Source organism: Octopus bimaculoides, chromosome 7 (genome assembly GCF_046866305.1).
Source record: "Octopus bimaculoides isolate indiv1 chromosome 7, ASM4686630v1, whole genome shotgun sequence".
Classification (NCBI taxonomy): Eukaryota; Metazoa; Mollusca; class Cephalopoda; order Octopoda; family Octopodidae; genus Octopus; species Octopus bimaculoides.
In genome coordinates this window covers 29,255,484-29,283,310 of record NC_142934.1, presented here as the reverse complement: position 1 = coordinate 29,283,310, position 27,827 = coordinate 29,255,484, and the positions used below count along the sequence as shown (strand labels likewise).

The 27,827-nt window shown below is 37.7% G+C and overlaps 1 protein-coding gene across 4 annotated transcripts in view; it reads right to left on the bottom strand.

The window, feature by feature from the left end:
* LOC106868486 (PDZ and LIM domain protein 7) overlaps nt 1-24,948 on the bottom strand; it is a 156,215-nt gene extending 131,267 nt beyond the window's left edge. For all 4 annotated transcript variants that reach the window (XM_089355080.1, XM_089355082.1, XM_089355081.1 and 1 more), the window contains exon 1: nt 24,450-24,948. In XM_089355080.1, coding sequence (XP_089211206.1) covers nt 24,450-24,560 — 111 coding nt within the window. In that variant the 5' untranslated portion in view covers nt 24,561-24,948. The remainder of the gene's footprint in view (nt 1-24,449) is intronic.
* Nucleotides 24,949-27,827: the final 2,879 nt, after the last annotated feature.

The following is a 27,827-nucleotide window of genomic DNA, read 5'->3' as shown; positions in this document are numbered from 1 at the left end:
CTTATACATACATACACACATATATATATATATATATATATATATATATACATACACACATATATCTTATATATATGTATATCTTGTATGTATATATTTATATATCTTATATATATATATATAAAGATAAAACTTACTTGGAAAAGGATGCGTGGCGTTCGACCATATAATAATATAAATAATATATAAATATATATATAATATTATAATCAAAATAAGCAAGGATATCCAAAGTTAATGCAGTACGATTGTTTCATGCGACTCCATTTATTTAAGCAATATGAACATTATATCAAATGTAAAATGCATAGTAATCCTAGCTGAGGATTGCTCTGCATTTTATATTTGATGTTATGTTCACATTGCTTAAATAAATGGAGTCGCATGAAACGATCGTACTGCATTAACTTTTGATATCCTTGGTGCTTATTTTGATTTTAATCACCTTATTTTGAAACTGTATGGATAATACCATATTTAATTCTGGTGCCTAAATTTAAGTACCATATTCACCTTGAATATATTATATTATATATATATATACATATATATGTATTATATATAAATATATATGCATATATATGTTATATATATGCATACATATATTATATATATGCATACATATATTATATATATGCATACATATATTATATATATGCATATATATATATATATATATATATATATATATACATATATATACATATATATACTTATATATATTATATATATATGTATATATATATATACATATATATACTTATATATATTATATGGCACAGAAGTGGCTGTGTGGTAAGTAGCTTGCTTACCAACCACATGGTTCCGGGTTCAGTCCCACTGCGTGGCACTTTAGGCAAGCGTTCTCTACTGTAGCCTCGGGCCAACCAAAGCCTTGTGAGTCTATTTGGTAGACGGAAACTGAAAGAAGCCGATCGTATATATGTATATATATATATATATATATGTGTGTGTGTGTGTGTCTGTGTTTGACCCCCCCAACATCGCTTGACAACCGATGCTGTTGTGTTTACGTCCCCGTAACATAGCGGTTCGGCAAAAGAGAATGATACAATAACTACTAGGCTGGGGTCAATTTGCTTGACCAAAGGCGGTGCTCCAGCATGGCCGCAGTCAAATGACTGAAACAAGTAAAAGAATAATACTTGATTAATTTAAAACAAAGTGGATGATAAGCATTAGATTTGACTGATACATACATATTATATACATATATATATTATATACATACATATTATATACATATATATATTATATATACATACATATTATATATACATACATACATATATATTATGTATACACACACACACACACATATATATATATATATATATATATATATATCATATATACACACATATATATATGTATATATAACGAATAAGACCTGCTTCACCAAGTATACTAACAACTAAACATTTCCTCATCAATAACTTCATTTCTGGTTAGGAAGAAAAGTTCTCCATTTGTAAAGATGGAAAGTGGGCTGCGAGTTGTGACGTGCAGACCATGACAAAGAACACTAACCGACAATGGAAATAGCAGCCAAATCTCCCTCAAAGTACATCTTACTATCTTGTGTAAGGATATATATATACATTATATAAATCCTATATATCCCTAAAAGACACCTGCAAATTGCCATTGAGAAGCGTATATGCATATATATATATATTTATATTATATATATTATATGCGTATTATATGTATAATATAAGTATAATATATGTATACATCATCATCATCATCATCGTTTAACGTCTGCTTTCCATGCTAGCATGGGTTGGACGATTTGACTGAGGACTGGTGAAATCGGATGGCTACACCAGGCTCCAATCTAATTTGGCAGAGTTTCTACAGCTGGATGCCCTTCCTAACGCCAACCACTCAGAGAGTGTAGTGGGTGCCTTTACGTGTCACCCGCACGAGGGCCAGTTGGGCGGTACTGGCAACAGCCACACTCAAAATGGTGTATTTTATGTGCCACCCACACAAGAGCCAGTCCGGGGGCACTGGCAACGATCTCGCTCGAAAATCCTACGAAGGCCAGTCAGGTGGTACTGGCAACGGCCACACTCAAAATGGTGTATTTTATGTGCCACCTGCACAAGAGCCAGTCCAGGGGCACTGGCAGCGATCTCGCTTGAAAATCCTTACACATGTCACGGGCACAAGTGCCAGAAAGGCGACGCTGGGCACAGGTGCTATCCCGATTTCGCTTTCACTTGCCCCAATAAGTCTTCGCAAGCTGAGTTCCGTGTCCAATGAAGGAGACGACGTTGGCACGGGTGCCAGTCGTCGGATTTAGTTCGATTTCACTTGCCTCAACAAGTCTTCGCAAGCGGAGTTTAATGTCCAATGTAGAAAAGGTGTGCATAAGTGAGCTGGCTACACCCCTGGCAGAGGCCTTAGATTTAGGTCTCACTTGGCTTGCCGGGTCTTCTCACGCGCAGTACATTTCCAAAGGTCTCGGTCAGTAGTCATTGCCCCGGTGAGGCCCAATGTTCGAAGGTCTTGCCTCACCACCTCAGCCCAGGTCTTCCTGGGCCTACCTCTTCCACGGGTTCCCTCAACTGTTAGGGTGTGGCACTTTTTCACGCAGCTATCCTCATCCATTCTCATCACATGTCCATACCAGCGTAATTGTCTCTCTTGCACACCACAACTGATGCTTCTTATGTTCAGCTTTTCTCTCAAGATACTTACACTCTGTCGGGTATGCACACTGACATTACACATCTAATGGAGGATAGTGGCTTCATTCCTTGCGAGCTTACGCATGTCCTCAGTAGTCACAGCCCATGTTTCACTGCCATGTAGCATGGCTGTTCGTACACATGCGTCATACAGTCTGCCTTTTACTCTGAGTGAGAGTCCCTTTGTCGCCAGCAGAGGTAAGAGCTCTCTAAACTTTGCCCAGGCTATTCTTATTCTAGCAGCTACACTTTCAGCGCACCCTCCCCCACTACTAACTTGGTCACCCAGATAGCGGAAGCTATCAACTACCTCTAGTTTTTCTCCCTGGAATGAGATAGAAGTTGTTTCCTGTTTGTTTACAGTGTTTATTGCACTGCAGGCCACATATATATGTAAATAATATATATATAATATATATACTATATATAATATATATATGTTACATATATATATATATATATATTATACATATATATATAATGTATATATTACATATATATATAATATGTATATAATACATATATATATAATATATTATAGATATAAATATATCATTCATATATATATATATATATATATATATCTTATACATATATGATATATATATATCTTATATATATTATATATATATATAGATCTTATATATATAAATATATCATTCATATATTATATATATATATATAGATCTTATATATATAAATATATCATTCATATATATATATATATATATATATATATATATATCTTATACATATATGATATATATATATCTTATATATATTATATATATATATAGATCTTATATATATATTATATGATATATATCTTGTATATTTAATATATATATATATATATATCTTATATATATATTATATGATATATATCTTGTATATTTAATATATATATATATATATATCTTATATATATATTATATGATATATATCTTGTATATTTAATATATATATATATATATCTTATATATATATTATATGATATATATCTTGTATATTTAATATATATATATATATCTTATATATATATTATATGATATATATCTTATATATTTAATATATATATATATATATCTTATATATATATTATATGATATATATCTTATATATTTAATATATATATATATATATCTTATATATATATTATATGATATATATCTTATATATTTAATATATATATATATATATATCTTATATGTATTATTATATATATATATATATCATTTTTTTTTTGTTTATAGATTCAGCTTAGTGCAGCGGCCATGCTGATGCACTGCCGTTTTGCTACACTGTTATTACGAGGAGCCTCCTACAATATGTGGCACTTGGTGAAGAATGGAGTTTGATTTAGCTACCCTCATTTGCACCTCTTGCCATGACGTAGGTTCATCCGGGACTCTCGACAGGAAGAGGTCCAGCTTTGATTTAAAAACCCCTACATCTACTTTGTGCAGGTTCCTCAGGCTCTTTGAGAGAATATTAAAAAGCTGTGGGCCCTTGAAACCCAAAATGTTGCAGTAACTGGTCCTGAAGCGCGATGGCATTGCTGGGATCTTTGGCACTATGCAGTGTCGTCCTGTTCTGGCATTGGCGTAGCTTTCAATGCCAAAATTTGGCACAATTCCTTCCAGGATCTTCCAGATGTATATTACTGCATACCTCTCCCGCCTTCTCTCCAGGGAGTAGAGTCTTAGCTGTTTCAGCCTTTCCCAGTAGCTGAGCAGTTGCAAAGAGACAATCTTCTTTGTGAATCTTCTCTGTATTGCTTCAAGGTCCGCTGTTAATTTCACACTGGTGGGTGACCACAACTGTGAGTAGTAATCCAGGCGGCTAAGGACGAATGTCCTCCAGAGGACCATCATGACTTCCTCATCTCTGGTTCTGAATATTCTCAGGATCCATCCAGCCAGTCGTCTGCACTTTGTCGCCATCCTGGTAATGTGCACTTGGAAAGAGGTATCATCATTCATGTCGATACCCAGGTCTCTCACTGATTTAGGCTCTGGGATTGAAATTCCCTGTGGACCAGTGTACTCTGTAAGTTTCATATTCAGTTTTGGACGTTGGTAGCGCAGGGCTTGGAATTTTACATCACCAGTCACAAGTCTATCCAAAAAGGGTGCAATGAGTTTACGAGAAAGAGAGAAGAGCAGATGTCAATTCAGGATTTGCAGTTGTTTTCGGACAATTCATGAGGCACCCATTTTCCAAGTTTAGGAACCTTTCCAAGTTATTGAAGATGACGATGAACAGTTGTATGGCTTGAACTAAGCTTTATTGCCAATTCTTCAACTGATAATGCAGAATTTTCTTCAAGTAATGCCTCAAGGAGCTTATCATCAAACTCAACTGGACGTACTGTTCGATCTTCATCTTCAAGGCTGAAATCTCCACTTCTGAATTTTGCAAATTCTCTTCTGCAAGTTCTTTCATTCAAGCATTCTTTCCCATAAACTGAGTATATGTTTTGAGTTGCTTTGGCTGCAGAGTTTCCTTTTTTGTACTCATAAAGCATTATGTGCCTTAAATGCTCTTTGGATACTTCCATGTTAGAAAGGGTTTTAATCAAAGAAATTTTAATTCTATCATTCTGTAAAATAACATTTAATTAGTTTAAAGGCAGACAAATGCATAAAAATAATTTTTAATTCCATTGGGACATTCTAAAATACTATTAAAGTTCATTCACTTTTAAAAAAGGTAAAATCGGACAGAACTTATGGGATTACCTGATTATATATCATCATCATCATCATTGTTTAACATCTGCTTACCATGCTAGCACAGGTTGGATGATTTGACTGAGGACTGGTGAACCAGATGGCTACACCAGGCTCCAATCTGATCTGGCAGAGTTTCTACAGCTGGATGCCCTTCCTAACGCCAACCAATCCGAGAGTGTAGTGGGTGCTTTTACGTGCCACCGGCATGAGGGCCAGTCATGTGGTACTGCCAACGGCCACGCTCAAAATGGTGTTCTTTACATGCCACCTGCACAGGAGCCAGTCCAGCAGCACTGGCAACGACCTCCCTCGAATGATTCTCTAACGTGCCTGTAAGGGCAACGCTGGTAACGATCATGCTCAAATGGTGTTATTTACGTGCCACTAGCACGGAAGCCAGACAGCTGCTCTGGTAATGATCATGCTCGGACAGTGTTGCTAGTGCTCCACTGGCACAGGTGCAGGTCATCGAATATGGCTCAATTACGATTTCACTTGCCTTAACAGGTCTTCACAAGCAGAGTTTAGTGTCCAATGAAGTAAAGATATGAATAACAGCCCTGGCAACACTTCTGGCAGAGGCCACAGATTATGCACTCCCTTGGCTTGCCGAGTCTTCTCACGTACTGCATATTTCCAAAGGTCCTGGTCAATAGTCATTGGCTCGGTGAGGCCTAAAGTTCGAAGGTCATGCTTCAACACCACATCACCTGGGTCTAACTCTTCCACAGGTTCCCTCAACTGTTAGGGTGTGGCACTTTTTCACACAGCTATCCTCATCTATTCTTGCCACATGATCATAGCAGCGCAATCGTTTCTCTTGCACACCACAATTGATGCTTCATAGGTCTAACTTTTCTCTCAAGGTACTTACACTCTGTCAAGTATACACACTGACATTACACGTCCATTGGAGCATACTGGCTTTGTTTCTTGCGAGCTTACGCATGTCCTCATCAGTCACGGCCCAAGTTTCACTGCTATGTAGCATGGCGGTTCGTACACAAGCATCATACAGTCTGCTTTTTACTCTGAGCGAGAGGCCCTTTGTCACCAGCAGAGGTAAGAGGTCTCTGAACTTTGCCCAGGCTATTCTTATTCTAGCAGCTACACTCCCCCGCTACTAACTTGGTCACCTAGATAGCAGAAGCTATCAACTACTTCCAGTTTTTCTCCCTGGAATGTGGCACAGGTTGTTTTCTGCGCATTTTCAGTGTTTATTGCTCCTGAGCATCTGTCACATACAAAAACTATCTTGCTAGTTAGCCTTCCTTTCATATTGCTGCACCTCTTATGTGTCTATAACTTATGGAGTTTCTACCTACGCCTTTTCTACAGATCGATCAGGGCCTTCTACCTGAAGGGGTTTGTGTTTTGTCTACCTTTCTATTTATTAGGACTTTGGTTTTAGCTAGGTTGATTAAAAGGCCCTTCTATTCTAGTCCTTGCTTCCACACTTGAAACTTCTCCTGATAATGACTCAGCAATTAGGGCAAGGTCATCAGCATTGAGGAGCTCCCAGGGGCATCCAGTCTTGAATTCTTGTGTTATTGCCTGGAGGGCAATTCTTCACTGTACTCGTTGCCAATCCTCACCTTACAGACAGAGTCCCTGTATATGGCTTGCACAGCTTTCACTAACCATTCATCTATCCCTAGTTTCCTCATTGACCACCAGATAAGGGAGCAGAGAACCCTGTCAAAGGCTTTCTTTATGTCAACAAAAGCCAGGTACAGAGGTTTATCTTTGGCTAGGTATTTCTCTTGCAGCTGTCTTACAAGAAATATAGCATTAGTGGTGCTTTTTCCTGGAACAAACCCAAACTGCATCTCATCTAAGCTGACTCTCTCCTGGTACAGGTGCCATCACGATTTTGCTTTCATTTGCCCCAACAGGTCTTCGCAAGCTGAGTTCAGTGTCCAAGGAAGGAGACGTTGGCATGGGGGCCAGTCGTCGAATTTAGTTTGATTTCGATTTCACTTGCCTCAACAGGTCTTCGCAAGCGGTGTTTAGTGTCCAATGAAGGAAAGGTACGTATAAGTGGGCTGGCTACTCCCCTGGCAGTGGCCTTGGATTATGGTCTCACTTGGTTTGCTGACTCCTCTCACGCACAGTATATTTCCAAAGGTCTCGGTCAGAAGTCATTGCCTCAGTGAGGCCTAAAGTACGAAGGTCATACTTCACAACCTCATCCCAGGTCTTCCTGGGTCTACCTCTACCACAAGTTCCCTCAACCACTAGGGTGTGGCACTTTTTCACACAGCTATCCTCATCCATTCTCGCCACATGACCATACCAGCACAATCGTCTCTCTTGCACACTACAACTGATGCTTCATAGGTTCAACTTTTCTCTCAAGGTACTTACACTCTCTCGAGTAAGCACACTGACATTACACATCCATCGGAGCATACTTGCTTCGTTTCTTGCGATCTACGCATGTCCTCAGCAGTCATGGCCCATGTTTCACTGCCATGTAGCATGGAGGTTCGTACACATGTGTCATACAGTCTGCCTTTTACTCTGAGTGGGAGGCCCTTTGTCACCAGCAGAGGTAAGAGCTCTCTGAACTTTGCCCAAGCTATTCTTATTCTAGCAGCTACATTTTCAGTGCACCCTCCCCCGCTAAAAACTTGGTCACCTAGGTAGCGGAAGCTATCAACTACTTCTAGTTTTTCTCCCTGGAATGTGGCAAAAGTTGTTTTTTGAACATTTTCAGTGTAACTGTACATTATTTACATTCGACGGATATTTGTCCTCATCTTGTTTGTTGTTAACACGTTTCGGCTGATATACCCTGCAGCCTTCTTCAGGTGTCTTGGGGAAATTTCAAACCTAGGTTCTCATTCCTAAGGTATTTTTCGATGTTATCATTATTATTAGTATTGTTACTGCTCAGGTCACTGCTTGGAATTGAACTCAGAATCTTGGGGTTAGTAGCCTGCGCTCTTAACCACTACGCCATATTCCCATGGGCATATGTAAATAATGTACATAATTCCTCATCTCTTAAATATAGAACTGTATTAGATATAACTGTGTTTTTAATAAAAAGAATAACTCTAGCATAAAGCTGTTTTTTTATATACATACACACACACACACTGCCTTCCATGTAATATTTCACTGAGTTTCTAGAAGCAAGAGTGATGAGGAAATGTATTACTCAGAGCAAATATAGTGTCATCATCATCAACATCGTTAGTTAACGTCCGCTTCCATGCTAGCATGGGTTGGACGATTTAACTGAGGACTGGCAAGCCAGCAGGCTGCACCAGGCTCCAATCTGATCTGGCAGAGCTTCTACAGCTGGATGCCCTTCCTAACGCCAACCAATCCGAGAGTATAGTGGGTGCTTTTACGTGCCACCGGCATGAGGGCAAGTCACATGGTACTGGCAACGGCCACGCTCAAAAAGGTGATTTTTATGTACCACCAGCAAGGAGCCAGTCCAGCGGCACTGGCAATAACCCCACTCGAATGATTTTCTAACATGCCACCTGCACAAGTGCTAGAAGGCGACGCTGGTAACGATTACGCTCAAATGGTGCTATTTACGAGCCACTAGCACAGAAGTCAGACAGCTGCTCTGGCAATGAACATGCTCGGACAGTGCTGTTAGTGTTCCACTGGCACAGGTGCCAGTCATCGAATATGGTTCAATTACGATTTCACTTGCCCCAACAGGTCTTCGCAAGCAGAGTTTAGTGTCCAATGAAGGAGAGGTTGGCATTGTTGCCAGTTGTTGGATTCGGTTCGATTTCGATTTCAGATTTCAAATTCCAAATTCACTTGCTTCAACAAGTCTTCACAAGCAGGGTTTTTAGTGACCAATGAAGTAAAGATAAGAATTAGTGAGCTGGCTACACTTCTGGCAGAGATCACAGATTATGCTCTCACTTGGCTTGCCGGGTCTTCTCACGTACTGCATATTTCCAAAGGTCCCGGTCACTGGTCATTGCCTCAGTGAGGCCTAAAGTACGAAGGTCGTGCTTCACCACCTCATCCCAGGTCTTCCTGAGTCCACCTCTTCCACAGGTTCCCTCAATTGCTAGGGTGTGGCACTTTTACACACAGCTATCTTCATCCATTCTTGCCACATGTCCATACCAGCGCAATCATCTCTCTTGCACACCACAACTGAGGCTTCTTAGGTCTCACTTTTCTCTCAAGGTACTTACACTCTGTCGAGTATGCACACTGACATTACACATCCATCGGTGCATACTGGCTTTGTTTCTTGCAAGCTTACGCATGTCCTCAGCAGTCACGACCCATGTTTCACTGCCATGCGTACACATGCATCATACAGTCTGCCTTTTACTCTGAGTGAGAGGCCCTTTGTCACCACCAGAGGTAAGAGCTCTCTAAACTTTGCCCAGGCTATTCTTATTCTAGCAGCTACACTTTCAGTGCACCCTCCCCCGCAACAAACTTGGTCACCTAGGGAGCGGAAGCTATCAACTACCTCTAGTTTTTCTCCCTGGAATGTGGCACAGGTTGTTTTCTGCACATTTTCAGTTTTTATTGCTTCTGAGCATCTGCCACATACAATTTCTATCTTGCTAGTTAGCCTTCCTTTCATATTGCTGCACCTCTTATGTGTCCATAGCTTACACTGGGTACATCTTATGGAGTTTCTACCTGCGCCTTTTCTACAGATCGAGCAGGGCCATCTACCTGAAGGGGTTTGTGTTTTGTCTACCTTCCTACTTATTAGGACTTTGGTTGTAGCTAGGTTGACTCTAAGGCCCTTCGATTCTAGTCCTTGCTTCCACACTTGAAACTTCTCTAGTTCTGATAGTGACTCAGCAATTAGGGCAAGGTCATCAGCATAGAGGAGCTCCCAGGGGCATCCCGTCCTGAATACCTGTGTTATTGCCTGGACTCTATGATAAATAGGAGGGGGCTGAGGACTGAACCTTGGTGGACCCCTATCTCTACCTGGAATTCTTCACTGTACTCGTTGCCAACCCTCACCTTACTGATAGCGTCCTTGTACATGGCTTGCACAGCTCTCACTAACCATTCATCTATCCCTAGTTTCCTCATTGACCACCAGATAAGGGAGCGGGTGACCCTGTCAAAGGCTTTCTCTATGTCAACGAAAGCCAGGTACAGAGGTTTATCTTTGGCTAGGTATTTCTCCTGCAGCTGTCTTACCAAAAATATAGCATCAGTGGTGCTTTTTCCTGGAACGAACCCAAACTGCATCTCATCTAAACTGACTCTCTCCCTAATTTGTTGGGCTATGACCCTCTCCGTGACCTTCATTACCTGGTCCAACAACTTGATACCTCTGTAATTATTTGTATCTTAAGTGTCACCTTTACCTTTGTAGCATTTGACTATGGTGCTACTACACCAGTCATTGGGTATGACTCCTTTGTGTATCACCTGGTTAACTATACGGGTGACTAGGCTATAGCCGATACTGCCAGATATTTTGAGCATCTCTGCAGTGATTCCTGATGGGCCGGGGGCTTTCCCTGTCTTCATACTCTTGATCGCTTTATCTACTAAGGTACTGTCAATTAGGATAGCTGGTCTCTCTGTTGGGTCGACATGCGGCAGACTCTCTTCCTCCCATTCATTCTCTTTATTAAGCAGCCTTTCATAGTGGCGTCTCCAGGCCTCTCTCTTTGCAGTCTCGTTTAGTGCAAGTGAGCCATCATCCAAGTGGACACATTTCTCACCTACGACATCACTATTCTCTCTCACATACTGCATATACCCATACATATATGTACATACCTACATCTATATGTATACATACATGCATATATGGGTACAGGACATCACAAAAACGTTAAACACAATGAGAAACAAAAACAAAGACGAAGACAGAAAATGAACATAATACAAGTAGCTATTTTTAAGCATTCTTTCTATACACTTCATTATTAACCATGTCAGTCTGAATGAAATGCAATAGATAAATATCCAATTTTACGCAACAAATTAAAAAAATAAAAGAACAAACCACCAAGACAATTTAAAAATGAAAAGGTAGCTAGCTTGTTCAGTGGAAAATGCTAATATTTCCAATATATTGTTGTCTCTGAAAGCATGTCTTCAATCATTCAGAGCCTAATGGTCAAAACTTATAGATTATTGATTATAAGATGTATTATCATAAAGAGAAAACTAAAAACAAATGCTTAATCCAAACTTGAGACATAAGAAGAAGGCTCCGGTTAAATTCAGAAGTGGTGAATCAAGATTTAGATTTTGTATTAAAAAATAACTGTTTTGTTTTAGTTTTCTAGATGTTTGCTTTGTTGTCTATTCTATTATTAATTTGTAAATATATCCCGTTAACAACTGCACACTGACTACCTACCCAGTCTGTGATACATCATTGTTATGCTAATGTCTTTATGGTGTTGCATGCCACTACCTGATCAGGACTATTTAAGGTGACTACTAGTACAATGTTAGGAACAGTTTTTATGGTATCTCACTTGGAGAACATTAGTGAATTGCAGTATACAGTTATAACAGACGTCTGAAGTTTTGAAGTTACTTTTAGTTGTGAATTTATAATTATGGTAAATATAGTAGTTGGCAACAAGAACTTATCACTATAATAATCACCCAGCAACACTAAGATGGCATCTATTGAACACTAAGCTGGAATTTAACCAAAAGCTGCTTACAGATGACACTAAGCCTGAACTGGTGAAGTAAGAAACATTTACTAAGGTTCAACGTGGAAGCTTCTTTATATAGATTTTCAGCAATCGAAGATGACCCTGAAACAGAGCATACTAAAAGTGGGTTTTTATCAATCGATTCATTTGTGTTCAGAATAAAACAAAAATTCTCAAATCCATCTTGGACCTAATTATAACCGTGTTATAATGGTACTATCAGAGCAAGCATTTGTTCTGTAATACAGCCAACTTCTTATATAGCAGAATTTAATGCTACCTTACTAGCAAGGACTCTCATAAACGGAAATTTAGCAAACAAGTAACAGAGCAAAGCCAAGATTTAAAAAAATGCAGCGGATTGTGGATCATCAGATCCTTGTAGGTCCTGTTCTGCATATGGGAAGAAATACTGCCATTGCGGTAAATTTGGACATTTCTGCAAATCAAAACTACTGTTAGTATTCTCTTAACAAGTCCATCCATAATGTTAATGTTAACATAAGAGCTTTGAAGATTGACGAAGAGGCTGCATGTTGTGTAAGAAATTATAACATCTGGTTAACTGTAAATCGGAAATCCAGTTCAAACATAATCAGATACTGACACACTATGCACTACCCATAATATAACTTTGTTGCTAATAAAGTTATTAATCACCAAAGCTAGTGACATGCAGAAGGAGTTGGCACTGCAATAGTTTTGTCCAATTTTGGAGACAAATATGACAGCTTTGTTGTAATTAATAGTCCTTTTAATTTTGGAATGATTGGTGAACAAACACCCGACGCCATGATACTGTTCCCATTATTTACTACAGATACACATCGCAAAAATTTAGCACAAAATAAAGTTAAATACATTTATTTGGTCAGTGCTCCCAGTTCCAGTACATACACACAAATATAACTGTGACTATAAAAATGGGGCAACATTACCAATTATTTGGATGCAGGTAAAAAGAAGTTAAATGTAGAATCTTCGCCGATTACAATGTACTTTTCAATGACAAGAATCAACTCCTCATCTTGCAACAATATTCACTAAGTACAAAGAGGAAAGTCCTTTTTCTTCTTCATTTGACATACTCACAGATTGGTTTAGATAGGGACTCTGTAATACATATAATCTAAGATCTTTATTTAATCAAGAGGAGCTCGCTTTGCACCCAAGTGGTTTCATGTTCAGCTCCACTGCACGGCACGTTGGGGAAAGTGTCTTCTATTATAGCCCTGGGCTGACCAACGCCTTATGCGTGAATTTGGTGGAAGGAAACTATGAAGAAGCCCGTCGTATATGTGTGTGTGTTTTGCCCGCTGCCATTGCTTGACAACTGGAGTTGGTTTGTTTACATCTCCATCACTTAGCGGCTCAGTAAAAAAAACTGATAAAATAAGTACCAGACTTATTGGCATAATTATCCACCAAGCTGAGAAGTTTAACAACAATCCAAGAATAAAATCCAAAAAGTCGAGAAAATGCCTTCATTGATAAACTGAAAGGATTAACACAAACAAATGCAATAATTGTGCATATTTCATAAAAGTCAAAAGAACTGAATATTTCAAAAGATGGGATCAACACATCTTAAAATCTTTTAAAGAAGAAACTGAAAAATATCTCAGGTTGAAAAACTATTATTGCTGGCTTATATGAAAATTTGCAAAAAACCTCTTATTGCAACAAAAAAGAAAAGGAAACATGCCAAGAACAGGCCTTCAGGACCACTAAAAAATTTACTGAATACTCTGTTCTGACAATATTTTCTAACATGTGCAAAACATTTCTTACTTTCAATGCTTCTCAATATGGTAGCATGAATATCATCTTGCAATGGAAAGCCCGTGGTTTATGTTTGTGGCAATATTGAATATGAAGTATATGTGATGATATTGTATATTGAAAGATTGATACATATTCTTATTTCTTTATTGCCCACAAGGGGCTAAACAAGGACAGACAAAGGGATTAAGTTGATTATATCAACCCCAGTGCGTAACTGGTACTTAATTTATCAACCCCGAAAGGATGAAAGGCAAAGTCGACCTCGGCAGAATTTGAACTCAGAATGTAACGGCAGACGAAATACCGCGAAGCATTTCGCCCGGCATGCTAACGTTTCTGCCAGCTCGCCGCCTATAAATTGATACATATTCTATTAAGGAAATCTTTCACACTGGAAACTGATCATCAGCCACTGAAAGTTATTCTTTATATTAGTTGAAAGGATTTTCATATCGCCAAGCGAGCCTCGAAGTAGATTGCCAAATGGACCTTCATATTATCACACTATAATTTCTAAATGAGTCATGCCTAGTAAGGCAAAATGGCCACTTTGACACTCTCAGAATACCGATATTTGGTTCAGCTCCATCTACTGCTGTATTCTTTAAATAGACTGGTGCTCACGCGGTTGATGATGTTCAAATTTTTTTTAACACATGCACCTTTGATGTTTGTTTAAAGAATTGCATATCTGGGAAAGACTGGCGACTAACTCTTTTAACCAGACAGCCAGCTGATCTGATTTTATCTTAAACAAAAAATAGGCAACTTATCTCTAAGAATTTGTCATATCTAGGGACATATATGCTAAAATCAGACTCAAATGTCCTATTGTTCTGACTCACACTTGGAATAATTACTTAAAGACTGGAGATATGTACAAAAAGCTAGGAACGAGTCAGTTATTATTGACTTAGTCACTTAGATGGAGTATCCTTTTTATGTTCAGGTAGCAGCTGAAGAAATGTAAAGGACACAGAACCGGAATTTCCATTATCATCATAATAATTTTAATGGCAACTTTTCCATGCTCACGTGGGTCGGATGGAATCTGTCGAGGCGGGTTTTCTACGTCTGGATTCTCTTCCTGTCGCCAACACTCACCTGCTTCTAAGCAAGGTAATATTGCCCCATGACCAGACATGTTTTCACAGACAATTGGAAGCAGTGGACACTGCTTGTGTTACAGTGACACTCATTTACAACAATCATGCGATCTCATGACAAGGAGACACTAACACACTCGTGGGCATGTGTGTATACACACATACATATATACATATACACAATGGGCTTCTTTCAGTTTCCATCAACCAAATCCACTCAATTGTCAATCCAGTCGGGAAGTAAACTTCTTAACAACAAAATCACCTCTGCTCCAAGCATAGCCACTCCTTCTACAATGTCATTAATATCTTTCAATTAAAGGTTTGGTTAAACCGATTTATTGCAGGTGTCCTACCTATAGCCCAAAATCTAATGGTGCACCAGAAAGAACTGTGCAAATAATCAATGGAGAATTTTGGTATTTGCTAAATAATCTTTACAACCATCTGGTGGATGCAAGTCAATGCTATATGAGAAATTATTTGGCAGGCAAGAGTAACAGTAAATACTTTTTTATGGGATTGGACAAATGGTTCATTACACGAACAATGTAAAAAATTCCACAGATGCAAATGACCTCATTGATTGATGCTGTCAGAAACACAGCCTGGATAAATATTCCTTAAAGCCCATCTCTTAATCATGATAATATTATAAATGGGCTGTCATCACAAAGTTCCATCTGTAGAGCCACCACTTGATCATGTGCTGGTCTGTAGTAATGTTTGTAACTGATCAGCATCAATTTCTCCAACTTCAACTCCTGCTTATATTCAATCCCTAACTCCTCCCATACTACCAACATTAACCATGCTAACCCTCACAATAACTTAATGTGCGGTACAATATCAACCAGGGAGGTACGGCAGAATCGCAAAGGGAAACCATGAAGAGTTAATAACATGATTTCGCTTTCGTAGTTTTAGTAGTATTATATAGTTGCAGTATTCTTGATACTTGCTTGATTTATATCCTATTATGTAAACATAACCGGTTACCATCAGCACACAGTATATCCATTCTGACTGTGATAGTGTTATGTTAATGTGGCATTGCGTGCGTTTTGCCTCTTCGCACATAGTCACAGTGACTACAATTCAATGTGCTGTTTGGATGACATTAGTGAACCACAATATATAATCATAATAGACATTTGAGAAAGCTAGACTGATTTAAGTATATTTATCGTAAACATGACACTATGCACTCTTGTTGATAATATAATACTATATCATTGTAGCAGATGTTATGCACCACTGGTCACAATGCACATCCTCACAGCTCTCGAATGCTTTCTAGGAGTGCATGCCAACTTTTCCCCTGAACAGAACGCCTGTCTGTTGCAGGGTTACCCCTTTACAACTGAGTGGACTGAGGTAATGTGAAATGAAATGTTGCTCAATAACACAACGCACCGCAGGTCTGGGAATTGAAACCACTATCTTGCGATCATGAGTGCAAAACTCTAACCACAAATATGACAGACAGACAAACCCACACATCCATTAATAGTTTAATTTACACTTATTTCTTCAATAGTTATAATTTCATTTTTCACTACAAATTTAAGTACATTTTAAGGTATATTCAATAAACTTTCTTAAATGTGGCTGAATTAGATTATATCAAATTCATTATAGATATCGGGCTATCAACAAAATATTACTGGTTTCCAAATTCTTGCTTCTATTTCATCAGCAAGAAAAGAAGAAGTGAAGACTAGGGGTTAAACAGCAGATAAAAATGGGGATTCAAGAAATTCTGATTATTCAAGATTCATTTTTATTTAGTTGATTATTAACCAGAATGCAAGGGATACTTAATTAGTAAGTCTATTTGCTCTTTAAACTTTCAGTTCTGATCAAAAAGCTGTTGAAAGACCTCAGTATACAAACGCACGTGCGCACGCACAGACACACCTATAATAATAATAAATACCTAAAACGACTGTGTGTCAGTGTGTCACACTTTGACCCCTTCTCTCACTAGTCAATGACACTTCTAATATTCCTCCTGCTGGGGGTGAGGGTAGAAGTAGATTGACGGTTGTGATGGTAATGGGGTGATAGTAATAGTATGAGCTGCAGTTGTGATAGAGGCGGAGGTAACGGTGATGAGAGTGGTGGTGGTGTTGGTAGCCGAGGTGGTCAGGGATGCCGGTGATAGTGAGAGATGTGAAAGACAGTGGTGGTGGAGGGGAAGTTGGCGAAGTCAAAGGTATTGCTGGTGGTGGCATCAGATGTCTGAATGGTGTGTGTATGACAGTCGTGGTGGCGATGGTTGAAAACAATCAACAGAGAGAGAGAGAGAGAGAGAGAGAGAGAGAGAGAGAGAGAGAGAGAGAAAGAGAGAGAGGAAGAGAGAGAGAGAGAGAGAGAGAGAGAGAGAGAGAGAGAAAGAGAGAGAAAGAGGTTAGACAGAAAAAAAAAAAAATGTACTGATCCCCGAATGGGAAGACAAAAAATGTTGTTTATCATGCAGCTTTGCAATAAGTTCCAAGTCGACAAATTGTAGCATTGTTTTGATGAAAATTGTCCATTGCTTGAAAAATATTGGTCAAGTTTAATAAAATTTAATATGTACTCAATGCATGAAATGTCATTGTTGGGCCCAAGGCCCAATGGAGAGCCCTCCACAGGAGCTAGCTTTTAAGCTAGTAAGCTATAAGTTAAACATACATCCAAAACTGCTGATATGCATTTGAATAAACCCTTATTTCCAGACATAAACGTTTTGAAGAAAGCAATAATAAAAAAGAGATAGGACATTTTTTAATAATCAACAAATAAATTTTCCATATCCTAATTGTTAATTATAATTAGTTGAGGTGGTAAGGTCAAAAGAAATGATTTTATAAGTGCTTGAATGCTGTTGTTTAGCTCCAGGTCAACTCTTAGTGTGCAAACAAAGAACATTCCAGCTATGATCAGCTCGTCTTTTATGGGTGATTCAAACTATATGGATCCTTCGTCATTTTATGACGGCAGGGTGTGTTTTAAGGGAGTCTTTATAGTGGGGGATACAGTTGATAAGAATTTAGGTAATCACGGCAAGAGTAGAAAAATAGGGAAAAAGGTGCAACAACAATAAAATTGATCTTAAGTAAAGTAATCGAAGCACTTTATACTGATGAGATTCATTGATGAACAACTGATTAAGATCAATTAATTTTCATTTCGGGCTGGCATATAGTTTAGGGGTTAAAAAAATTAACTGGAAGTGATGAATGATATACAGTAATTTCATGTAAACAATTTTTGACACAACCAAAGCATGGAACATGAATTGACAAGAACAACACTACTCCTCCCTTTGGTTCTTTCTGTACAGTTTAGTAGCCGAGCAGGATTTTTGTATTGCTCACATGTAGCTGTGTTGATTGTCATTCATTGACATGAAAGCCATTGAATTGCCTTCTCTCTGGTGTTTGTTGGAATGACGTACTTCATCTGCTTTTTTCTGAACTACTTAAGATATCACAAGAAGATACTATACAAGTGCCAGAGGACGCTGCATAATGAGGGAGTTTTATTAATGAAATTAAAGGATTTCACCAGTTCCCTTTATGGAATTATGGGATGTCAATGTCATCACTTCAAGTTAATTTGCTTTCATTTTTTAAACCCTTAAACTGCATCTTAACTCTGTTTTGTTCTGCCCTTATTTCCCATTTACTCCAACTGTGTTATTTTTATCATGCACCAAGTGACTGTACTAAATAACTTCTTTTGATTCACCATTTAAAAAAAAATTATTTTAACTACTATGGGCGCAGGAGTGGCTGTGTGGTAAGTAGCTTGCTTACCAACCACATGGATCCGGGTTCATTCTCACATCGTGGCACCTTGGGCAAGTGTCTTCTACTATAGCCTTGGGCTGACCAATGCCTTGTGAATGGATTTGGTAGACAGAAACTGAAGGAAGTCCGTTGTATATATGTATATATGTGTGTGTGTGTGTGTGTGTGTGTGTGTGTGTGTGTGTGTGTGTGTGTATGTTTGTGTGCCTGTGTTTGTCCTTCCACCATCACTTGACAACCGATGCTGGTATGTTTATGTCCCCATAACCTAGCGGTTCGGCAAAAGTATTCGATAGAATAAGTACTAGGCTTACAAAGGAATAAGTCCTGGGGTCGATTTGCTCGACTAAAGGTGGTGCTCCAGCATGGCTGCAGTCAAATGACTTAAACAAGTAAAAGAGTAAAGCAGTTTTTATAAACTTCGAGGGAATGGAGTTTAAGAATGGGTTCGGGAAAGAATCAAAGAACCTGGTGCAAAAGAATGGTGACGTCTTTAAGATACTGAACTGCTGCTGTTGGTTCTTACATCAACTGGTGATATACATGTCTGATAATTGGAATGTATTTCAAGTCACCACAGATCATCTAAAATGAAGGGAAGTAGGTGTTGGTTCCTAACCGGTTAAATTATTTACGACAAGCAAACATCCTGTCTAACATGGCGGTGGATTGACAGAATCATTAGAGTGTCAGATGCAATGACTGCATGACTTAAGTTACAGCATTTTTACGTTCTGAGTTCAAATCGCACTTTTATTCTTATTAGAGTCAATAAAATAAAGCACTATTCAAGAATTGAATTGATTAGATATTCCTATAACGTATCTTTGACGTTAATGGAATTATAGAATACACATCTGTCTTTACTTAATGCTACAAAATCTGGAGGTGAGTGTATCTGAGATTCATTAAACGATGACATTCTGGTGGATTCAGTTTTCAAGCCTCAAATTGACGACATGTTTATTGTGGGTAACTATCACAAAATATGTTACTTCTGACAGTTAGGTGTATTGATACAGAGTACTGATGAGACAACGAAACCCCTGCAATGGTTCTCAAATTAAAAAAAACCTAAAAAATAGATAAATAAAAAGTTGGTTGCCTTTGCATTTCTGCATGGATGTCAATCAACACCAGAAAAAGTGGAAATAAAACTACTTCTTTCTCTCATTTGCACCAATAGTAACAAGGAAATAATTACCTTTTCAATATTCAAAAGTAAGATTTGTAGATACTTTGGCGAAGGTAAAGAATATGCACACCACTAATTTTCGGCGTTTAGGGTTGGGGAAAGCACCCCCCCCTCCACATTTTCTCACAAATTATTGTTTTCTTAAAATTTTTTTTGCCAAAACCCCACGTTTTCGGAATTTTGAAATTTTTTGCACCCCCCCCCCCCACCATTCTTCATTTTTCACTTTTTTCCCGTAAACCTAGCCCTAAAACCCTAACCTGAAAAATTTTTGGAAATTTTTTCAGAATCACTATTTTTCAGAATCCTTATTTTTCCGCATATTTTGACAAAAAAGGTTTACTCTTTACTCTTTTAGTCATTTGACTGTGGCCATGCTGGGGCACCGCCTTTAGTCGAACAAATCGACTGCAGGACTTATTCTTTGGATGCCTAGTACTTATTCTATCGGTCTATTTTGCCGAACCGCTCAGTTACGGGGACGTAAACACACCACCATCGGTTGTCAAGCGATGTTGGGGGGGACAAACACAGACACACATATATATATACATATATACGAAAGGCTTCTTTCAGTTTCCGTCTACCAAATCCACTGAAGACTTTGGTCGGCCCGAGGCTATAAGTAGAAAACACTTGCCCAAGGTGCCACGCAGTGGGACTGAACCCAGAACCATGTGGTTGGTAAGTAAGCTACTTACCACACGTGAAAAAAAAAAAAAAAAATTTTTGAAATTTTTTTCAGAATCATAATCTCCGTATTTTTCCGCATATTGTGGGAAAAAAAATTCTGAAAAAAAGTTAAAAATGAAGAATTTAGTGTGGGGGCAATTTCAACATGCCGATTTTTGCCAATTCTTTTGCAGATTCGTATTCTCCGTAGCCGAAAACGGGGATTTGTGTAAAAAAAAAAAATATATTAGATAAAAAACGGGGCGTTTTTTTTGGGGGGGGGGGATACAAAAGGAAGTCTTGCCAGGGTGGGTTACGCCGAAAACGGGTGGTGTGCGTATTCTTTACCTCCGCCGAAACTTTTTTCTTCAAACATAAGTGATAAAATTGAAAAGCGCTATAATGGTGTATGCATAAGAGGAGGGGGATAAAAAAGAATTAGAAACAATAAAAGTTTGGCATATTGGAATGAAGTTTACTTAGAAATTAAAATAAAAATACTATCGGTATTCTTTCGCAATCTCCAAGTGAATGTACCGAAATAGGCACCCCTTAACCCCACCCAAATATTTCTTCGGATTGAGGTTTCCAACAACGGAGATTATGATTTTGCCAAATAACCCCACCTACAACGACAGCTTTTCTAACTTTTAAATCACATACCTCATTTTTTTTTAAAGAACAAAACTTTTTACTACTATTTTTTTTTTAGAAAATAAGGAGATTTGCGGTTTTGGTAAAACAATGTTTGAACTTTTTAATTACTATAATTTTTTTTTTTAATGGTGATTGTTTTATAACTTTCCACTTTCATTTTGTGATCGTAAAACGAAAGAATACCCTACCGCATAGTCCTTCATACACCGAAATACCTGAAGGACTTATTAACCTTACACACACAGCCTCCATATTGTAGAAGTTTAGTTCACTTTAATAATACTGAGACTGATTGGTTTTATATCTCGGAAGTTAAAAACCCTATTTTATATTCGACATCATGAATTACAAAGATAAATAAAATAACTCGCATATATTAAGTGTAGTTAGCCAAGATAGTTAAACATCTGATTAAATAAGTTCAAATCCCGCTGTGGATTGATTCAGGTTTTCATGTTTCCGGTGTCAGTTAACACTAGTAGTATGAACACGTTGAGTTCACCTTAACCTGTTGTAAAAACAGCCAAAATCTCTCTCAAACCACACCTACCGCCTTGATGTGACCCTATATTATAGATACCGCTAGAGCAGGGGATCTCAACCATTCTTTACCTCTGGACCCTTCTGATTTCTATTTTATTCAGATGGCCCCTCATAGCCATTCTGTGTTTAAAAACAAAACCTAATATATTTTTATGATTAAATATTATTAGGAACTATTAAAAAATTGTTAAAATATTTTGAGTATTGTAGAAGTATAGCTAATTTATTGCACCTAAACTTTACCAAAAGGGTTACAATTGGCTAATGTAGCCCTATATAATAAACAAGTCCAGAGGTGTATACTGAATATTAAATATTGTTAGTCCCATATAACACGAAGCCAGAAGAAAACAGACTGAATAACTGGGGAGTAGAACCTTTAATTACAGGTCTGCTCGATCAGGGCTAACGTGCGACTCAAAACCTCTACAAACACCAGAGATATGCAAGGAAAAGATAAAGTGGTATCGTCAATAAAATACACGGTAGTAAATGTATCAGTATTTTAGTTTTCTAAAGAAAGAAAAGTTCTGGGATTCACGATAAATTGTAAAAGAAATGTTTATGCTTTGAAACCGGTCAGGCACTGATACGCTCGGTTGGGACATCGGTACAAAGTGATGTCACCTTAATGTCAAAGGCAGCAGGGTAGTGTTGAAGGATGCGATTAAGAAAGTAGGGACTGAAAGAGAGTGAGGGGGAAGACAAGGTAAGACAAACAGTAACATATACAACATTTTATAAGCTACTTTATCATATACCACATACAACCCAACCACACACTTGCTGTTAGATTAATGAATGACTGATTGTGTTATATAGTAACAGGAGTGGGAGGGAGGGGGTATAAATAACTTCCTAATGCTGTTAATAATGACAGCAACAGATACGAGTGTTTCAGACACGAACGAAATGACAGCCATCAACAAAATTCACGCATCCCATAAATATCAAACATACACAAGTATTCATGGTATGTTTATCTTCACATTATTCACACACACACACACTGCTGACGTTTATAATCAAACATCCAAAGTTGCATTACAATACAGCAATTTTAAAATTGCGTATCTCTCAAACATAAAGGGATACCCACACACATTCGATTAGGCGTGGAGGCATTTCCTTTACTCAAGTGAGTGTGTGATTGAATAAAGTTGTGTGGTTAAATGACGAAGCATGTGTGATTGTATGACTACAAGTATAAAACTATAAGTCTGTCGTTTAGTGAGAAGTACGGTGGTTGTATATATGTGATTGTACAATTAGAACCATGTATGATTATATGTACGTATGGTTGTATGACGAGTTGTAATTAAATCCGTCGTTTAACAGTATGTATGATTGAATAACAAGTAGTGTATAATTGTATTCTGTAAGACTGATTGTATGATTAGCGGTATGCATGGTTGCATGACAAAGTTTAGTTTATGCGTTATATAACTGGGTTTGTTTTATGATTGAATGTACGTGTGTACGTTCGATTGGGTTGGCGCGGAAGCATTTTATAATGTGTATATGTAATGAGATGTAAGAATAGGATGTCTGAAAGTATAGTGTGTTTATGTGTGTGTATGAGAGAGTATGTGCATGTATATATGTGTATGTGTATGCCTGTGTAGATGACTATATATGCGTATGACCGGGTGCTTGTATTGGTATACTGTGTATGGACTGTAAAATGTACGTCAATGCATAAAAGAACCAATGCTTGTTTTTGATTAATGGGACTACACACGTCAATATGTATAAATAAAACTTTACCGTTATATATATATATATATATATATATATATATATATATATATATATATATATATAGAGAGAGAGAGAGAGAGAGAGAGAGAGAGAGTGTGTGTGTATGTGTGTGCTTTTTAGTGTACATATTAATTATTAACAATGAAAAAAGTATTTAACATATACAAGAAATAGGATTTCATTTATACACAAACTTCTGAGAAGTGAGCCTTAGGTTTTAAACTATTATAAAAAGATTTTCTCCGATTTGGAAAAGAATGTCTGTAAATAAAAAAGTATATCTATATTGGAAATATCAACATAAATCGATTACATACATGTACAAATACACAACCCCATAACTTTCAAAACAATTTCAGACATTTACACAAAAAACAATTGTTCACTTCATTTCCCTTCAAATCACTCATGTCCTTGGGAAAGGCGTGAACGACATTATTTTCCCCTCGTACATATATATTAAAAAATAAGGTTTTATATATATATATAAGAAGCAATGATCACTAAGTTTGTAAAGGGTCAACTTTAGCTTCCACCTGTCATCGCTAGTCTGTAATTAATAATGTTCTCGAATGGCCATATTAGCACCTTTCTCTAAAGGGGGAACCTCCACAAACATTTAATTTTGTGCCAAGATAAACAAATATATAATAAATGAATAATTGATTTTTTTTCACTGGTCTTAAACCTAGACTGAAAGTAAGGTAGAAATGAGATTGTATGACGTTCATGCCTTCCACAACTTCATTATTGATCACTTAAATTTTAAAATTTGATTGCTTTAAAAGCAGCTTTTGTTTTGCAATTTTTTCTTTTACTTACTTTTTGAATCATCAAAGCGGAATGAAAATCCTTGCCTCCTTGCATGCGAAATCCCCAAGGAGTATTAGGGTCCAGTCTCTCCAGTTTAGCTTCCAAGGTAAGTACCGACATGGTGAATGATGATGGTAAAGTTTTCCCTTTTTCCTTGTACGAAGTTAATAGGAGAAAAAACAACTAAAATTTCCCTCAAAAACAAAACAAATTACGTATAAAAGAAATAACTTCAAATACTTCACTTTTTCTCTCTTTTTACACCTGAACCCTAACTAAAACCTTTAGATTACCTTACAGACTAACTTAACCGACGAAAAAGAGCCACCGCCGACTTAACGTCCGACGTCGTGGTCGCTTCGACGCACGTTGATGTAGTTTTCCTTCTTTTCTTTACTTTTTTTTTTCACCCTGAACGAAAAATCTCTCTGATTCTGAAGCAAGCGCTCGCCTTTAGATCGTTTCTCTCTCTCCTTCTCACTTGCCTCCGCCTATACTTTTTTTTATTAATGTTCGACTAGGTTTTTCTGTTTCTTTCACTTCCTTCAGTGACTCACTATTTGCGCACGACACTTCTCCTCATTCTTTTAATCTACTCTGTCTTTCTCTTGCTCTCTCTCTCTCACCCACATGATTCTCTCTTTGTTTATCTGTCTCTTTCTTTCTCTCACTCTGTCTGACTCGTTTCCCATCCCCCAGTTTCTCTTTGTCTCTCCCACACGCTTCTCTCTCTCTCTTACTGTTTTACCTTGTCTTTCTCATTTCTCTTAGACATTCACATATAAATTCAGTCATATACATACATTCACATACACACGCACACAAGCTTACATATACAGACACACACACACACAAGCTTACATATACAGACACACACACACACACACAAACTTATCTTTCTTTGCTTCTCTTTTATTCTCTCTTTCGCTCTTGCTTATTCTGTTATCTTTTATCCTATAAATTCATTCGCTTTCTCTTTAGTTTCTATTCATAAGTTTTATCTTATATAAAGACAACACAGTCTAGTTCATTCAAGTTTACTCTTTCCTTCGTTCTTCTCAAATATACCTTTTTTCTCGCACTTTTTATACTCTCTCTCTCTCACGCACACATACACATTGAGTGTGTGTGTGTAATTCTGCTTTTCATTTTTATCGTCATCGTTGATACTATTTTTTCCTTTTTCCTAATTTATTTTCTTAAATTCTCTTTATCACGTTAGCCCCAATTCTTTTATAATTGTTTATTTTTTCTCCCTTACTTAACGTCCCAGTGATAAATTCTGTCTTGCATGTCTCCTATCTCGCTATGCCTCCCATTTCACTCTCTATTATTAATTTTGTTTTCTGATGATAAACATTCTTCCACTTGTGTAAACCATGGTGTCCACTATAGGAGTTGGTGATGGAGTGGATAAACTGAACACGGACACGTTTCTCTTCCGAGCTGTTTAATTTCCTCCTCCGCCTTGCTAACCAATACCTTAACTTCGAAACGAAAGATCATGTTATCATCATCATCACCACCACTAGTGCTAGTTGTTTTAACCGAATCGTTTTTGTTTATTAGTCTGTCAAACACTGTTCAATCCTGCATATATGTATGTGTGTGTGAGTGTGGAGTGGAGTGAAACCCTTCGAGGAGGCCAGAATAACACATGCAAGACTCAAGAGATTAAAGAAGAATGTTGCGATCGAGAAGGTGAATCTCAGTGACTTTTTTGTGTGCACAGTTTGTGATAGACCATGCTTTTCTTTTGCTGGGCTCAAATCTCATTTGTGGACCCATAAAGAACGAACCTCCACCAACTATTCTGCCGATATGTCTGCGCACACCTTCCAATACGGTGTATGCCATAAGATCTGCAAATCTAACGGAGATTACAAGACATTTTAAGATCCACAAAGATCAGAACTTAACTGCAGCTCCTGGTGATCCAAATCGGGTATGCAGTCTATGTGGGTGTCTTTTCAATACATTGTCTGGCTTAAAAAGCCATACCAGACGTCATGATGGATCTAAGGTATAAGTACAGGGGTGGTCAGACTCTGCATAAGTAGACAACCACCATGCATGCATGTTGTGTGGAGGGATGGACTTCGTTATAAACCAAAAGAAATAGTTACAATAAAAATAATAATAGTAATAATTTACGTTTTTAAACAATCATAGCCAATTTTCTTTTCTTATCTTTATCTGCTCCAAAAGCGACTAAATTCTTTTCAAGAAGGTTAAACGTAATTAAAGGTAGGGAAGAAACCCGCGCTCCTCTTTGTCATTCTTCCCCGTCTAATCTTCCTTTCTCCCACTCTCTCTCAAACACACTAATATTAGCAAAGATAATCACGGGACCTCTCCATAATCACTAGAGCAGGAGAATATTAGGGATGCTATGATGTGTTAGTGAGTGTCAGTACATGAAAAAGTAGTACAAGACCTATTATACAGGGGCGGGGTATATCAGTTTTGTGACAAGAATATCTGTCAGACGGTGAGTTGGTAGAACCGTTGAAGTGCCGGACAAAATACTTTGTGGTATTTAGTTACAGTCCTTTACATTCTAAGTTCAAATTCCGCCAAGTCAACTTTACACGTCGTTTTTCTAGTACCACTCAAGTGTCCACGCTTTCGCTAATAGTTTTAGTTTAGGGCCGGCCAACCTGAGGCCCGCGGGCCGCATGCTTGCCGCAGACTTTTATCTTGCGGCCCGCTTGATACTTTCTCGAAATGGGTTTATTTAAACAAACATTTAAAAAATTTTATCAAAAATTGAAGACTAATAAAAAGATACAACTGTTTTTCAACGATAATATTTCATGTTGAATCAACGATCATTCATTATTGTAATAATAGCATGAGAAAGCAAATACTTTCAATTCTGTCAGTATATAAGCGGCCCTCAAAAAAACTTTCTGTTATTAAAGTGGCCCGCAGTATAATTCGAGTTGGCCAAGCTTGTTCTAGTTACTTAGGTAGTCGCGAGCAGACAGATATTCAGCGGAACACGGAGGATGTGACAGGAGAGACGGCTGGCATTAATTATCAGCTGAGTAGACCGGAACAACAGGAAATGTGATGTCTTGTTCAAAGATACAACGTACCACAAAGCAATCGGGGGATCGAACCCACGAAATTATGGTCATTAATCCAACTCTCCTAACCTTTAGGCCACGTGACTGTACGTGTCAAATATTGTTTAGTATATTTCTTATACCTGGCCAAGCAGATGAACAATAAAAAGTATTCTAGCGATGACCACTGCATTTCTTTTTAGACACAATGTATCTGGGCATCATTATCTCCCTCTTTTGTTTTTAAAGACTAGGAGGATGTGATTCACTGGAGATTTGACTGCTATTTTCAACAAGTCGAACGTCCATATATGAG